We start from the raw sequence: 17,133 nt of genomic DNA, 5'->3' as shown, positions 1-17,133 counted from the left end.
TTTGTAAAATCCCAAACGGCGCCACTTGAAGTGGTGTGGAATGTTTTTTTTTTTAATTCCGCGCCGGTCGAAGCGGTGGAAAATGGTCCGAACGATTGGATACCAAAATTGACTCTCCATCCTCAAAACACTTGTTTTTTGGTGGAATGGAAATAGAGAGATGCACTATTGGACTCAGCCTAAGTAGTAAAATTGGCAGAGGTCACGCACCAACTCTACTAGTAAAATTGGCAATAAGTAGAGGTCACGCACCAACTCTCGATAGATAGGACCATAAATAGGGGCAACAAAAGTATGTCGGTGTCCACTATGCCCACTAGGTTTAAAACCAACTAACACTCAAGCCGTTGATGTTTTATTTTACATACTTGCCACGCCGGTCCTTTGCAACTTACTAAAGTTTTACATCAAGGGTGAACAACTGAACATGCCATTTTGTTTTTTTTAAAATGACACAATAACGTTAAAGTTGACTCGGTCAAACAAAATTGGGGCTTTTGTTTTGAGAACCAGATATATTGCCCGATATTGAATGATTTATCAGTGGGAATACATTATATATCGACCAATAATAATTGCCTAAAGGTTGGATACACGAATCAGTTTACTAACAAAATAAATGTTTGTTGGGAACATAGTCATAGCCGTTCAAGAATCAAGATAATGTAATGGGTAGTAATACTCCGTTTAATACCCGTATCGTGTTTTATACATTTATTTTATATAATACGAATAATAAAGCGAACGTTTCAAATGTAAAATATATTACATTATAAATTTAAAATGTAAAATATTATATATTATATACCGGTTTTTTCGTATTATACCCATATAAATATAAAAAACAAATTATATGTTTAGCCTTTTTTTTGTTTTTTTATACCAAATTTTTAAACTAATTATTATTCAAATTTGAAGAATAATTTTCATATCGAATTTTTGCCGTACAGATTTACTAGCTATGGGTAAGGTTGTTGAGATTGTTCTTTCACATAATTCCATTATTTGCACTCTATATTAATACACCAGGAAAACGTTTGAAGTTTGAATCTCTAGGGGAACTTAGGAAGTGACCTCCCAACTTAAGAATTAAATGACATTATATAGCAAATGATTTGCCTAAAGCATTTTGTTAGTGAGAGAGAATAAAAACAAAGTTGATAAATGAGTGAAAGAGAAAGGGAAAAGGAATCAATGGGAATGGGAGTTGCAAAAAAGTCAAGGAGGGAGCTCTTTTCCCTTTGTTCCTTGGGTTTTAGTTTAGTAGCCAAAGCGTGGAAGGCTGCAGGTAGGTGGGCAATCATTTTCTATATAAACTTATATACGAATCTAATTTTATATGGTAGTTGTCTCTCGTCAAATCAAGGTATCAAACTTGATATTTAAGCGTTTTGGTCGTGGGGAGAGAGGGAATGGACCTCCCATCCACGCCCATGGCCCTCTCCACCCCATTCTTTATTGCTTCTCCTAACAACAACAACAACAAGAAGACGAAGAACAAATCTTCAAAACAAATGTTGAGCTCTAGATCTGCTGGCGGTGTGATTGGAAATGATAATATTATTACCGTTCATACTGTCTGCAGTTGGCGCTCTTGTCTGTTTGTCCTCTCATTTTTCTTCTTCCCACACATGCTTACCTTCTCAGTAGCTTCCGAGTCCGTACTCATCACTAGTACCACCTTCACCCTACAACAACCATTCATGCACTAGGAGGAGTAGCACCGGCACCTTCACATATAAAAGCGCACACGCCCATCATCAGTCCCACTGGAGCAGTAGTACTACAAGGCAATAACCATCGTAGGTTAATTACCATTCTTAGCGTTTCCGCTGCTGCTGGCTTATTTATCATCCTTTTGTCCGTCCTCTTCATCATGGGCTTCTTCAAGTTTCTAAGATTCCATAACAGAAGAAGGTCCAAGCGAGTTGAGGATGCAGAATTACCACCCCTCAATACTAGTAATATTGCCCAGCGCGCATCATCAGATCTTTCTATTTGTCCCCCAAAGAAGAATGTTCATCCTCCTAAGGAATTTTCTTGGGAAGAGATAGTTAGGCTGAGCAGGAACTTTTCAACTGTGATTGGTCAAGGCGGGTTTAGTACCATATATCTTGCTTCTTTCTCGGATTCATCTCTAGGCGCTCTCAAGATTCATCAGCACAGTGAGCGCCTTGATCGAATTTTCAAGCAGGAACTGGAGATTCTGCTTCGTGTCCGTCATGAAAACATTGTCCAGCTCCTGGGCTACTGTGATGAAGCAGCAGGTCAGTCTTCTCAACTGATTCCTTGTTTCTTCAATATCTATTCAGTTTGTATTTTTGTTATTCTGTATTCCTGCATTTTTTATTTTTTATTTTTTGCCTATATCAACTGAACGATTACCACTTTGAGTTGTAATGAGTGTTTGATTTTCTTTTCTTTTTATTAACAAAATTTTGGTTTGAATGCTCAAAGGAGCATTTTCATGGTTACAACTGTTTTCTTGTCATTTTTCGTGCATTTCTTAAATGCATTTATTGATGTTGTCAAAGAATAAGGTGAATTTGCCTTCTATTTGTTATATTTTTGCGCTGCATCATTTTCCTCAATATCTATTGAGTAAATTTAGAGAATAACATAGATATGATTGCAGATGATGGTGGTAGTGCTTTGGTGTTTGAATACCTTCCTAATGGAAATCTGCAAGAGAAACTTCAAGGAATTGGAAATGGAGGTCTGCCATGGAAGAGCCGCGCATGGATAGCTTTCCAATTGGCAAGAGCGATCGACTACCTCCATGACAAGTGCACCCTTCCAATTATTCACGGGGACATCAAAACTTCAAACGTTCTGCTGGACGACCAGCTTAACTGTAAGCTCTGTGATTTTGGATTTGCAAAAATGGGATTTTCTGCTACTGTTCTACCCTCGTCCTCTTTGACCCTGATGGGTTCACCGGGATACATTGACCCTCACTATCTGAGGACTGGAATAGCATCCAAAAAGAACGATGTTTACAGTTTCGGTGTGATACTTCTGGAGCTGATTACTGGGATTGAGGCTTTCTGCTCCGAAAAAGAGCAGCTTCTCACCACATTAGTTGGACCACTACTAAGAGGAGACAAGGTGGATCTCCAACCTCTTATGGCTTGGGGGCAGGATCTCAGCAATTCAGATTTAGAGGAAGTGATGGATGTGGTTTCTATAGCAGCACGCTGTCTCATGCAGCAACCGAGCCTTAGACCTTCCATGGCAGATATCTTGGCAACCATGAGACACAAACTTTCTTCCATCTCTTCTTATGTTGCCTCTGCTTGACAAGCACCACCATTAAGCAAGCAACATGTGTAGATAGATTGAATGAGTAATTCTTCATAATTATTTGGTTCTGATTTTGTGGATGTATACATACAACTGATACAAGACTGAAAAAGAAAAAAGACAGAGAAAGAGAGAAATCATACAGAAGAGTTGTTTTACTTGATATTTTTGTTTGGTTGATTGTTATACAAATAAGATAGACAAAGTTTGAATTTGTTGAATTATTCCAATGTGGCAAGATCGACTAGGAGTTAAATTTTCTCTACTACTACTACGACATTATTACACAACAACTATATCGTGTACTATCGTTCTATCGTTCGAGATGTCAACTACACATAATAAAGAGCAAAATATTTAAGTCCTGAACTTTCATAACTGTCAATATTTCATAGACGTCAGGATAAAAAATTCATAGTGCTCCTCACGACTGGTGAACCTTCGTATTCGTACAGACAAAGCAGGAGCATCCAATCCACACACGTGGTATAGTCCATATATGCACTGGAGGAAAAGTGGGAATACTGTGATAGTGGGTGCACATTTGTTATTGGCACTGTGTTGCTCTCCTTGTACCACATGGGATGATGGGAAATGGAGTTTGAATCTTCCTGGCATGATGATGATTACGTTTAATCGTTTATAACGACCTGAGGAGACACCAATGATTGGACAAGAAATGAAAATACATTCTCTGTTTTCAAAATCCAATCTCTAATTTAAGCCTGAGGTGTGTATAAGAATACGAATTACACAGGTGAAAACAGAGAGAAATTGCATACGCCATTCCTACATGGCTTGGGATTTCCATACAAAAGTACAGAAAGTGTCTCGTTTCTCGTGCTTTCTAAAATAAAACTGTTCTATGAACTCCATTAAGGCATTAACATATCCAAAATAGTAAAGAATATAAGACTTCGATACCAAGTAGAAATTTTTATATGCTTTTTAATGAGACAATAAGCGGTTTGGTGGTCGCTCCAAGAATTCATGTCACTCCAAGAAAATATTCCAATGAATTTCAAAATGCTTTCAATTTGAAAAACACGGCACAAAAAAGATTCTTCCAGTCCCATGCCATCAAGCACAATCTAACTGTTTGCTGGGACACAGCGGCAGAGATCATATTTTGATGCAATATTTGTGCTTGACGACAGAGCTGCTGGGATAGGAGTTCAATGATGGAGGCTCATCAAGCTTCAAAAACCAACTTTAATAGCCTTCTAATCGGGGTAGCCCCGAGTTCTGTACGTCCGCTTATTGGTCCTCCTAATGGACCATTTCAAAACAATTTGCCTATAAGAAGGAAGAAGGAAAGAATAAAAGAATCTCGTTTGAAACCTGGGAAAGAAATATTAAAGGAAAAACGGAAATGGTCAAGGCAAGTACTTGAATAACCTAAAGTTCCCCATACTTCAACAATCTCCACATCTTAGCGGAAAAAAAAAAAAAAAAAAAAAATCCCCACAACGTTTGTGGAATTATTATCCTGGAGACCTAGACTAGTTTGGTATTACAATGCACCGTCAGTAAGATATCCAGGATGGTTTAACTGCCACTGATTCAAGAAATGCAGCAGGTGGAAGCATTGGGTCTGCCGCAGTTGGTTCAAACCAGCCAAGCTTTTCCATAAGCTTTTTAATCAGCATACCAAATGCATAAGAGAGACCCGAGGACATCACCCCAGTGACGATGTAGTATGACAAGGTTTTGATGTAAGCCTTTGGTGGCTTTCTTACGTATGCTTTCACAGTAGCAAGTAGAGCGATGCATAGGAGAGAAACTGCTGCAACAACTATCAGTTTGTATTCTCTGTTATTACTCTCATGAAATGAGAAGCCATATGTGACAGGTGGCACCAACCCAAACACTAAGTATGACATGATGACAACTGTAGCATGGAGCCCAAAGTTTGTTCTCCTTCCTAGTAGTTCTTGGTACCGATCAGCATTTTCAGTTTGATTAGCGGCTCCTCCATATTGTTCGCTTTTAAGATCCATTAGCTGGAAGTTTTGGTACAAATCAAATATGGAAGCATAAGACTGGTGCAAGACATATATTCTATCAAATAAAGTATTCATATAGAAACAAGAAAAGGACAAGGGTAATCTTTATCATCTTTTAGTAGTTGGTACGAGAAACTCCAGAAGAAACTTGAATATACGCGCATTTGTTTGGTTGAATTGCACTTCAGTTACAAGGGGATGCAAGGGATTGTTGTTTGTCAAATAACTTTTTTTTTCTTAATCATTGATTTGACCCAAATGTCTGCCAATTTGTTTAACAATTTCCTCGATGGGGATGACCTAGATATTACTTCAAATATTTGGTATTTCTGAACTTTTTACCACTGAGGCAATTGACACATGTTAAATCTACAAAGATTGTAGGAACCCGCATATAAGCCGTACACCTGCAGTAGTATTCTCCCACTAATAGATCGGCGTATCTTAGTGTTTTATGTATATGGTAGCATTAATAGATCTCATTTTCATCTAGGGTATTCGTTTACTAAGGTCCTTGGTAATGGCCATCTAGTCCTCCTACACCAAGCAAGATCTTGTAAGTGGCGCTATGTATTATATCATGCAACACTTGCTTGGATGATATATACTGACAGATACATAGAATAGACATATTCTTTTTCTTTTTCTTTTTGGCTTTTGTTTGTGGATTACAATTTTTAGTGAATAAAAAAGTTTCCTAGGTTAAACTACATTACACAGTCAATTAGAGGATGTATCCCTGTCATCAATGAAAGTTTACCTTGAAGAGAAATAAAACTCAACGCCTAGAAACTGTACATGTATTTTCAGTGTCAAATGTTAAAATCTAACAAAATTCACGCTTAGAGATAGTTAGGAGATGGGAGTACTTACGCCATGGGCTATAATGAAAAGCCCGCTAACCACAGCTGCCAATCCCAAAGCAAAGATATTCACTGCATAGAGAAATCAGAATAAGCTAGTAAAACTCATTGAAATAGATGAAATAAATATGCAAAAACAACTTCAAGAGGAACTTCATTTAGCTGAAACGAAGAACATAAATAGAAATAGGAATCAAGGGCTTATTTTTTGCGGATATGATCTTTACACCACGGAGATGGTCCCCACACACACATACACACAGAAAAACAGCACAATTCAAAAGTCCTAACCTTGTCAGATTTTTTTCTTTCAAGATATGAATTTTTCGAACGGTTCAAATATTTAGATTTTACAACCCTCTTTTGGTGATGTTCAAATAAGCTAATATATATTTATTTTATTTGTTTATTGTTTGGAGATGATCTTCATGGTGGGAAGATAATATCAGTAAAAGTTCAGCCCTTGACTGGTCCTGTAGTATGCAGTTGGGAACTTCATTTCCTACATAGTCGTGGCTTTATAAAAATTGATAAGTGGAACCCCTTGAAAATCTTTTTTTTTTTTTTTTTGCTCAGTAAAAGTTAAATTGTATTATATCAAAGAAACCGTAGGTCGAGATAACCAACCATTACAAAGGACATACAAAAACAACCCAAAAAGTAAACCAACCACCCTACTCAAGACTCTCTATGCATAATATCTTCCCATCTGGCTACAAATTGTTCAAAACGAATAACAAAGGAGCCTTTTGATGTCTAGTACGACTTTCTGGATCACCATAGTTTTGCCCTAAAAAATGTGTCTATTCCGTTCCAACCAAATACCCCACATAATTGCAAAAGGTAACAAATTCCATATTCTCTACCCTCTAGATGAAAAGGGCCATGTGTACCACTTGAAAAGGGCCCTGTGTACCACTGAGTAAAGAGATCCACCACCCGACTAGGACTAACCCAAACCATACCAGACTCCCAATGAAAGCAAGACCAAACCGTCCAAGAAAAAGGACAATGCAAAAACACATAATTAACCAATTCCTCAACCATCGGGCATAAGGGACACAGAAATCTAGAGTTTGACCCCTAAAATTTTTATTTCTGAGATTATCAACAGTAAGAATACGCTCTAAAGCTGTAGCCCAAACAAAGAAAACAATTATTGTAAGACAAATTCTTGAACCTGGAAAATGGGGAATGGAAACAACCCCATTATTTTGGGGATACCAAGAACGAAGAACAAGATGGAACGACTTGGTAAAGTAGATCCCTTTCTTGTCGGAACACCAAACCATCGAATCAAAATCCCAATTGGTTGAGATTTCCCTCTCCAAGCCGAGCCATAAGAGAGGCTAACTCATCGATAACCCAATCATTGAAAGCCCTACGAAAACCGAGGTTCCAAGAAATGTCTCCATCAGATCTAAGAATGCATTCGCTAATTGTACTCCCTTTTATGCTCAGACATGTTGAACAAATTATTAAACACCTATTTTAAAGGTCTATCTCCCATCCATGTGTCTTCCCAAAATAGTATTTTATCTCCTAAACTAAAATTATACATGATACCTCTTTTAAACATAGACAACACTTTCATAATGCCCCTCCAAACACCACACCCATAAGGAATGCAAACAAGACCACTCTCCCAACCAAAATGAGTTTCACCAAACCTAGACACGATAACTCTTCTCCATATACTATTCCTCTCTATACCAAACCTCCAAAGCCACTTCACTAAAAGCGCCAAATTGAAAGTATGTATACTCTGAACACCCAAGCCCCCATCTGTCTTAGGTAAACAAACTAACTTCCAGTTGACGAGGTAATACCTATGGTGGTCGTCCATGTCATCCCACAAAAAATTTCTAATGATCGACTCTATCCTATAGACAACACTCAAGGGCGCATAAAAAAAGGACAAAGAATAGACAAGTAGGTTGGATAAAAAACTCTTAATGAGTACAAGGCACCCCCTTTAGACAAATTCTTAGCCTTCCAACCGCTAAGCTTCTTACCGAACCGCTCAACTACAGGATCCCAAATAGCCTTAGATCGAAAAGGAGCACCAAGAGGAAAGCCTAGATACATAGAAGGCAGACAATCCGAACCACATCCAAGCACAGAGGCTAATCTCCAATGAGCTGATTTCTAGTGTAGAAGATCTCCAAAGTAGGGAGATCATATACACAAAATCAGGCATTAATTCCTTGTGTAGATACACTTTTAGGTTGGGGTAACCATTTGGGGTTCATATATGGATTTGCCCTCACCATGGGGCTCCTCCTCCTGATGTCTTTACCTTTCTTTTAGTCGATCTGAAATTTTTATTTTCTTCAATGAGAACACCAAAAGTACACAATCAATGAAGCATAAATAACTTTAACAATTAATTCAGAATGGAATCCCAATGCACATGATTGTGGAAACTCATCTCCCTAAAAAATGGATTCCCCAAGGAAAGAGTAATTGTTTGACTCCAAGAACGAAGTGATTTAGGAGCAAGTGCCTACCAACTTTAGGAAACTTCATTTTCTTTAATTTGTTTATTGCTGTAAAAAATACTGGGTATAACTGCTCCATCTCCGCCCTCGACTCTATGTTTATCACCCCTACCCTCTATCCAAGTTTGAGAGAGGTAGAGGATACCCTGCACCTTCAGGGGATCAGTTCAAATGCAGCGTAACAATCCCGACTTTAGATAAATATGAAGTCTACGAGGATCTATAGAATTTTACCACAGCCCCTCTTCTTTCTCATCATGAAATTACCTAGGGAAGTAATGGAATTTCTCTGAGTGAAGGTAGAATTTATAGAGTGGACGCATTTCATACAGCCAAAATCAATCTTCGTCTCCTCTCTTAAGTCTTAACCCCAATTTTCTTGAGATACGCAAAAACCAACACTTAAAAAATTAAGTTACAAAAATTTAAATGTTAAGTTTAAAGTGAAAAAACAAGAGCTTAGTCTCATGGAATTGAGGTGAAATCTTAAATAAACCAACGGTCTTTATATTTTGAAAACATTGTCTGCTTTCTTTAAGAATTCCTAAAAGCTCCTTTTGTAATGTTGTGTTCATTTGTTCATTTGTATGATCTGACTTTGTTGAGATTATTTTACCCCATTTCTAGGCGTGTCCCACCTATGTCTATCCCTGAGCGTCCTCTCTATATTCATAGAATTCCCCTCTCCACAAGTTTGAGCTTATGGAAAAATTGGCAATTTGGCATGGTATTAGAGCTCGGGTAATGAGAAGTCTCGGGTTCACATCTTTCCAGGTGCAATTGTACAAATATTAATGAAGTGCCCATGTTTATTTCTAGCATGTCCCGCTGAAGGGGTGGGGGTGTTGAGATTATTTCACCCCATTTATAAGTGTGTACCACCTATGTCTATCTCCAAGCCTCCTCTTTATATTCATAGAATTTTCCTTCTCCACAAGTTCAAGCTTATGGAGAAATTGGCAATTTGACAGACTTCATTAAAGCTTTTGAACAAGAAAACTCCAAATACTTACAGGTGGTAGCATCAGCACCGGCTGCAGATGAAACAACACCCAGACTTGTGATGGACTCCATTAAACCTCCATAGACAATGCTCTTCAAGATATCCAACTGAGTTGACATTCTAGCTTCCTCTACTTGTCGGCCACTAGCATAGCGTTCAGGTACTGCTGAAGACTCAATTCTGTTGCCGATACTTTCAAAAACTTCAGGCCTCACTTGGTCCGGCCTGATAAGAAGTATCACATCATTTCCTGAATAATGGCAACAAGATATATATCAGTTTAACTCATGAATAAAATGAGTGTAGCAGATACAGAGTGACTAATACTAGCTTACAATAGGATAGCATGATATGTATCAACAGTCCATAATTTGGTATGCATTAACTACTTTGATGATCAAAACAAACATATGGTCCCAGATCGCATATGTTGAAGCTATAATGATTAATTGACAGAGAATTTACATTGACTAAATGAGGCAAGTTCACTCATGCTACATACCTACGAAAATAATGATCATAAAGGGACATTGGGCATCTGATGATCTGAAGACCAAGTCATATGTAGCTAGCACAGGTGCTTTCCTAGATGTACAAGAGGATTACATTCTAAGTAACAATGACAGAGGTATGCGTGCTTGTGTCCGCCACAGGTACGAGGTACCCAACTTTAAGCCTCTAAACATCCATTTCCCTACTGCATTTTGTAGCATAATATTCTCTTTATCGTTTACATAAGATTTGATACAGCCTAACTTCAAGAATTCCTGTCTTCCGTTTCCCCTGTTTAACAATGGGTTTAAATAGTCCCCCATTATTTCTCCAAATACCAGTTGTTCCTACTATTGTACAGTGTCTGACGCATTTAAACTTTAAGATTCTTTGTAGAAAATATTAGGTAGACCAAGGTAATAGATATGTCTCCGATTTCTTGTGAAAATTGTTCTTCCCACCACGGAGACCTCAATAAGATTATATTATTGCTAATGAAGAAGAAAATTGAGAGAGAAAAGAGAGTTCGGCATAGTTAGTTTCGGCCCTCTCACACTTCTTATAGGAAAATAGTATGTTTACAATATGGAAAACCTCAAAATAATCCGGAGGGGCCCCTCCCTTCGGGTGGGCGAAGTGTCCCACCTATGTCCTATCTAATGACTCACAAAGAACTCAATCTCTTCACCAAAGATTAGCTCAGCGGCTGAGTCATAAGCACAATAATGTGATGTTTCGCTAAATAATGATAATGAGGAAGCCTGGTTTTGGAGGTAAACTGAGAAAAGTAGTTTTACAGCTAGATGAATGACAGAGGCAATATACATTTTTTCTTGATCAGTATAGAAGCAATATACGTTTTACTGCAATATACGTTTTACTGCTTAGGATTTCACCAATAAAGGGCAAAGGTAGATCTTGGGGTTAGGGTTGACTTTCCCTCTGAATTGCATAAAATGTGATTATGAGCTACAACAATGGACAACATAAATGAGTCAAAAAGCAACAAGTATACATGGAGGAGAGATTTTACAGTTCAGGATGCCTTAAAGATTGAATTTGACCCACACGTTGTAATTTAACGGAACCGGTTTTAGAAAGCTGTAGAGATCTCTCTCCTCTAGTCATTCTAAAGTTTTCTCCTCATCCTCTTCATCGTAATTTATTTTCCGTCTTTTCATAAACTTTGTTTCTTATATATACAATTTAAATCATAGGCTGTGGAAGGATTCATTTACTAAGATAGACAGACTTCAGCTAACAGCAAGAACTAATGGATGTAATCAATAAAGTCCAATTAGGCTTCATCTTAATCATAGACCTTTCTAGCAGCTTAAAACAACCATTGGATAACATCATTGACGAAACTGACGAAACTTTTGAAACTTCATACCTGCATCAGCATTTCTATGAGAGCTTTCCCAATCTTCTCTTATTTCAGTATGTTTATCGCTTGGCAGCAAGGCTTCCGGTTTTGATACAATCGAGATATATTTTCCATTGATCAAAGATAGATCCTTTTCTACCACTGTGTTGGAAATTCCATTACTTTGGGTTCCCAGTGTACTTAAAATGGGTTCGATGTTGTTGACTGCAAGATTTTTGTCCATATATGGTGAAGAACTAAATCCTGCACCAATAGAAACAGAATCCCTTTCATCCAGTTGATTAAGATATTGTGCATAAGAACTGTTGAAAAAGTTGCAGAAAAGATCACTTATTTGAACAAATAAACAAGAGATAGCATATGGAGACCCTATACCCTATGCTACTATATTTTCTAGATAAAAGGTATGATAACTTCCATCAGTTCCATGCCCTATCTTCAGATCAGGAGTAAATAGGGAAGACTCACGAAGCACATTGTAGGCAAGCTCACCTTCAAGGTCAATAACAAGCACAAAATGTGCAGAGTTAATACTTTTGTTACTAGTTAGCAGAGAGTAGGTTGAAACCAGAAACCACGATATAGAAGCTATTAATCACAATAATGACATTGTGACATTGGAACGACTTAAATCATCTCAGTACACATTAAAATGGATATAACAACGAGAATATTTAGCACAGGAAGGAGAGAGGTGATAGTTATCTCAACAATAAAATTCAGGGTCTACCTATGGAAGCAGATATATCAATTGAAAAAGAATGACAAGCCATATATTGGATGCAATCTTGAAAAAACTTAATGTTCAATTTGAAGCATCCCAGTGACTATTTTATGTTGGACCATATGTCTCACCTCCTTCAATTCTTTTACCGGCATTGCTATGCGCCTCATCAGTGTTAAACTGAGTTTCTACATGATGTACAGATACTGACGTAGCTGAAACTTGAACATTTTGCTCATCAATCCAAAGCTTCGATTTTGAAATATTCAGTTGTTCACTGGAATCAGTCACGATCAATTGAGTTGTTGTTGGTGGAGAAAAAATAGTGGCACTCTTCTCATCTGCAAAAGTCAGCATGAAGAAAATGGATAAAATGTTAATAGATCAAGTTGCAATGAATCACACCTACTACAGAAAGCATAATATGCAATAATAGAAAGTCCACATTTGCTTATAACTTTTAACAAAATGTGACTGCAGAAATGAAAAAGTAAATGGATTTAAAATTTATAAAAAGTAAAAGTCTGTTTTCTATATGTATTTTTGGTGCATAGAAAAGTATCAAACAAAGTGAAAGGAGGTGCTGTGCGCCTGCGAATCAAACAGATTAATCATTTCTTTGTTATGTTGCATGTGGTTTAATCCTCTGTAAAGTGAACTCTAGCTGAAGTGTTTAACTGTATATTTCCTCTGTAGAGAGAACTCTAGATGAAGTGTTTATATTTTGTGACCTAAAACTCTTGTCACATACCTTCTCTGTTCTCTATAGTTGCACCATAAGATATTTCTTCAACACTGATTTTCACTGTTTGATGCATTGCAGATGTTGTCGACGAAACTACATCACCTTCTCTGTCTTCCTTTGATTTTAATGCTGTAATATTGACAGGTTCAACCAGATCTTTAGGAGGCACAGGTAATGCAGATGAAACTTGGTCAATTTGATGGTTGGGTTGGAACTGAGACGATTCTAATTGTTTGACAGCATCTTCTTCAACATGTTGCCTGGCACCATCCCCTGCATTGACTTGTCAAGCAAAAGCAAGATTCAGGAAGAATAGCAAGCATGGGATACAACACATGTAGATATAAGTGAAAAACAAGAACATTTTATACAATACTTACTTAAGGTTTGCAACTAAAATACTGATTAATGTGGAACATATATAGTATATACACATACTTTCCACAATAACCTTTGGGCCTGGGCTCATTATCTAACAGGGTTCCAACTAGTAGGGGTTGACACAGCATTCCACTTTACATCTAATCTTTAAACACCACGGAGGAGTTCGATTAGAACCAAGTCATATCAAATTATTAATGTTTTTTCGTTTTTCCTTAACATAATAATTATCATAGTTGGGCTGTCCAGAGATTAATCTGTAAGTCTAAGCACTGCTATGTTTTGGCAAAATCCATCATACATTACAAAGAATACAAGGTTCTAGGATAAAGTAGGATGAGGTACTTGACCACACTCAAGCAGTCAAGCTCCCCAAATTACAACTAACAAGCCTGCCCCAATCACAGCAAAGCTGCTCGCACTGATGTAATAATTATAACATATATTAACGTACTTTCTGATAGCTCAGAGAACACACACAGACATGCATGCATGGACCAGATTGAATTGATAATTTTTCCAACTAAATTAAGAGATGTCATTAAAAACCATGATCTCGTATTTTAAATTAATAACAGTGATGGAATTGATAGCCTTACAGAATGCTACTTATTTTTTCGTTGCTAAACTTTTGTCGAGAAAAATGTCAAGCAACAGAAAAGTACACCCACTATAATGTATCTTGTTGGCGGAGGAAGCTTCAACAATGGATAAACATCAATTATGATTAATAAAACAAACACCTAAAACTATGGTTTAACCTTCAACACGAAGAACAATTCCCTTAGAATTAATATTCAATAAAAACCAATCTAACAATGAAGACCTGGATGTCTTTATATAATAAACCATATTCCTAATTTTAATTGGAAACCAAAATAGAAACCTTACTAAAAAAAACTATTACTAAAACCAATGAAGACTAATGAAATAGAAACCAGTTACTAATTCTTAAACTAATAACTAATTAAGAAATATGTAGTAGCCAACAAAATAGGAGGCAGCCATCTTGATATTAGGATGACATAAGCATGATGTCATTAATGCTCCTGCATCAAACTATATGGATTTAGGAACATAGAAATATTTTTTTATGCATGCCAACGTGCAGAGAAATATGTAGGTATAAACAACTTCAGACTTCTCCAAGTAAAAGACATCAAATTTGTTTCAATTGCATGTTGAAGCTAATATAAGCACCAGGTATATGAACACACAATCGATTATTTTAAACTCAATGCATTACCTTGGGTAACTGCTCCATCCCTAGGAACTATCTGTTGAGGATTTTGCACAGTTTGATCTTCACCTCTACCGCCAAAAATCCGAAATATCTTGAAACCAGACACTGTTTCATACAGCATAGCAGTTAAATGCGGTAGCCAATCATGATAAGTTGATAACATCAACTTAGAAACAGATAAGCATGATTGTGAAAACCAAGACTAACAGCCACATAACTTCTAAATCAATGCATAAAATGCATTCGGCTCTAGTTAAAGCTAGGAAAAGTAAATTTCTTCAGCCATTATCACATAGAAAAGGGATTTCTTTTAGAAACAATCAGTCGTCAGAGTGATTGGCCAGACTATTACCTGATGGAATGAAAAAGCTGAAACATGATAAGCACCTAAACAGATCAGGTCCTGTCTCATGATCTCGACCACTGGTGCCAACAGCAGCAGGAATACCATCCTGACCAGTTAGTGTTGTGTTATGACCACGATCGCCAATTGAAAGTGAAGATGATTGATTTGCTTCAGTTTTCTCACGCTTTGATTCGTACTGAAGATTTGATATCTTCCGTTTTCTTTTCCGTAGGATAACCCTTTTAGTAATGCAGGAGTTGCAATTGGGGCAGTATAGATCATGTGTTTCCTGCTCATCTAACACCCTCTCAAGATCCCATTCTGCTACTTCTTGTTTACTCTCTTTTGACTGCCCAACATGTAAGGGTTTATCAACAGGCCTACAAACTGCACTTCCATTTTCAGAAGATTTTGCAGAATGTAAAGTATGCAAATTGGGTTTCCCTTCATCCTTCGAATTTTTGTAACTTTGGTAATCAGTTTCAGTGGTTTGACTTTTCAAGCTGTCAACACCATGTAGTGCAAATTCAGAGTCCTCATTTTGTAGGTTCTTTTCAGCAACAGAATGCCCAGCAACACTATACTTGATCCCACGAGTTTCATTACAAGTTTCAGTACCTAAAGTGACACAATCAAAAAGAAATTTGTTAAGAGACAATTTTACAGGCGTTTTTAAGATAGGTATATGAGATGGCGGTGGACCATTGTTAGGATGGTTGACTTTGGAAATTCGACATGTGCAACTGACCTTTAATTTCTAGACTAAAAGAAGGTCCATTCTGAACTAGTGTTTTGACATTCACTGGCGAATGGGAGTGCGCATAAGGATTCTGGATAGGATGGATTGCAGAAGTAGGCATTCCGTAGGTCCAAGTGCAGTGGTGGCATTTCCATGTTCCTTCAGCCACAAGAAAGGGAAAGAAATTCTTGTTTACGTTTGTGAAACCTTATTAAACTGGCAGAATTAATCTCCAACATCCTAGTATTCTAAGGTGAGCTAGAATACTATCAAATTATAGACATGAGTACTTTTAACAGTATCCTTGTCAAAAGTGGTCAAATTGATTGATTGAGACGAGAAAAAATAGAGAAAAGGAAGAATGAATGTTGTCTTACAAAGATAAAATGATTTGAATACTTGTCTTGTTGGAATGGAAAAGAAGAGTTGGCCATCTCAATAATTATATATTTATATCTAAATTGTATAGGTGAAGAAGTTAGTTTTGTCCGTCTATCAAGTATGAAAATTGAAAAGATTAAATAATTAGCAACTCATCAATAATTAAAAAGAGTGTCTTTCCACATCTCCGACAAGAGTGGGGTGAGGATGGCCAAGGGTATTTTTGTAATCCATTCCATTCCCTATCTATCTATTATATTCATTCATGAAAAGTAGTAGTGACGATATGAGTTGAGTTGAGTTGAGTTACCATCATGAGTGTCAAAGTAAACGCTTCTCTCAGATTCAGTAGCAGCAGCAGCAACCTGCAGCTGGACTAGTACTGCTGCATCATTAATGCAATCAGCATTATACTGTGCCTCAACTTTTTTTTCCTGCGCCTCAACTGATTCCATATCAGACTGAGGAGAAGCTAATAATAATTCTTCTTCTGCACCCACTGGTGGCTTGGTTCCCCGAGCTGGTCTACGTTTCAAAACTTCCTCCTCCTCCTCCTCCTCCTTCCAGTAAGACTCCAGATCAGACTCTGTCGTACCCATTTTTACACCACGCCTGAAGCTCTTATTATCTCTAGCTAGGACGGAAGCTTGGTGGGACTCTCCTTCTCTTCTTCATATATATATATACGATTTATGGTGTTCACATGCTACCATTCATGGCACATGACGCCATGTACGGATCAATGATCAATTTTTCTTCATTAAAATTTAATTTCCACCTTATGTAACAGGAAGTACTTAATTATCCACCCCACCAACACCCAACTAGGCAACTATATATATTTATATTCACATTTCACAGTCAAACACACATGAAACACAACACATCCTTGCTTTGTTTGTTTCGGATTTTTATAATAATTCTGATTTTGTGGGCTGATCCTATTTCAGAAATTTGATTCCCGGCCCCATGTGGACATGTGGTGTTTTTTTTCTTTTCAGTCCACGTTTTTGTTGGGG

At 37.3% G+C, this 17,133-nt stretch overlaps 2 protein-coding genes across 7 annotated transcripts; one reads left to right on the top strand and one right to left on the bottom strand.

The window, feature by feature from the left end:
• The first annotated feature begins 1,339 nt into the window (after positions 1–1,339).
• Positions 1,340–3,517, top strand: LOC147495449 (putative receptor-like protein kinase At4g10390). The gene is made up of 2 exons (XM_086564100.1): positions 1,340–2,267; positions 2,636–3,517. The coding sequence occupies exons 1-2, from the start codon at positions 1,877–1,879 to the stop codon at positions 3,298–3,300; spliced, it is 1,056 nt and encodes a 351-aa protein (XP_086420226.1). The 5' UTR covers positions 1,340–1,876; the 3' UTR covers positions 3,301–3,517.
• A 1,119-nt stretch (positions 3,518–4,636) lies between these two features.
• LOC147495448 (membrane protein of ER body-like protein) lies at positions 4,637–17,133 on the bottom strand. 6 transcript variants are annotated; one of them, XM_086564093.1, is made up of 10 exons: positions 16,425–16,926; positions 15,743–15,892; positions 15,001–15,612; positions 14,652–14,753; positions 13,031–13,306; positions 12,411–12,620; positions 11,562–11,798; positions 9,687–9,926; positions 6,183–6,244; positions 4,637–5,306 (listed from the first exon to the last, which is right to left on the bottom strand). In XM_086564093.1, exons 1-10 carry the CDS (start codon positions 16,711–16,713, stop codon positions 4,830–4,832), a joined length of 2,655 nt encoding a protein of 884 aa, XP_086420219.1. In that variant the 5' UTR covers positions 16,714–16,926; the 3' UTR covers positions 4,637–4,829. The 6 variants fall into 6 exon arrangements, with proteins under 6 accessions (XP_086420219.1, XP_086420221.1, XP_086420220.1 ...); XM_086564095.1 differs by having other exon boundaries at positions 13,127–13,306; XM_086564094.1 differs by having other exon boundaries at positions 13,031–13,297.

This window comes from Coptis chinensis, chromosome 6 (genome assembly GCF_015680905.1).
Source record: "Coptis chinensis isolate HL-2020 chromosome 6, ASM1568090v1, whole genome shotgun sequence".
NCBI classification, from domain to species: domain Eukaryota; kingdom Viridiplantae; phylum Streptophyta; class Magnoliopsida; order Ranunculales; family Ranunculaceae; genus Coptis; species Coptis chinensis.
Note: the sequence above shows the minus strand (reverse complement) of the source record. Positions and strands in the feature narration are given on the sequence as shown.

Coding starts and splice junctions, on each gene's coding strand:
- LOC147495449 (XM_086564100.1), top strand. CDS start 1,877: ATGGGCTTCTTCAAGTTTCTAAGATTCCATAACAGAAGAAGGTCCAAG. Junction 2,268..2,635: donor CTACTGTGATGAAGCAGCAG/GTCAGTCTTCTC, acceptor ATATGATTGCAG/ATGATGGTGGTAGTGCTTTG.
- LOC147495448 (XM_086564093.1), bottom strand. CDS start 16,713: ATGGGTACGACAGAGTCTGATCTGGAGTCTTACTGGAAGGAGGAGGAG. Junction 14,754..15,000: donor CAGCTTTTTCATTCCATCAG/GTAATAGTCTGG, acceptor TGTATGAAACAG/TGTCTGGTTTCAAGATATTT. Junction 11,799..12,410: donor CGGTAAAAGAATTGAAGGAG/GTGAGACATATG, acceptor CTATTGGTGCAG/GATTTAGTTCTTCACCATAT.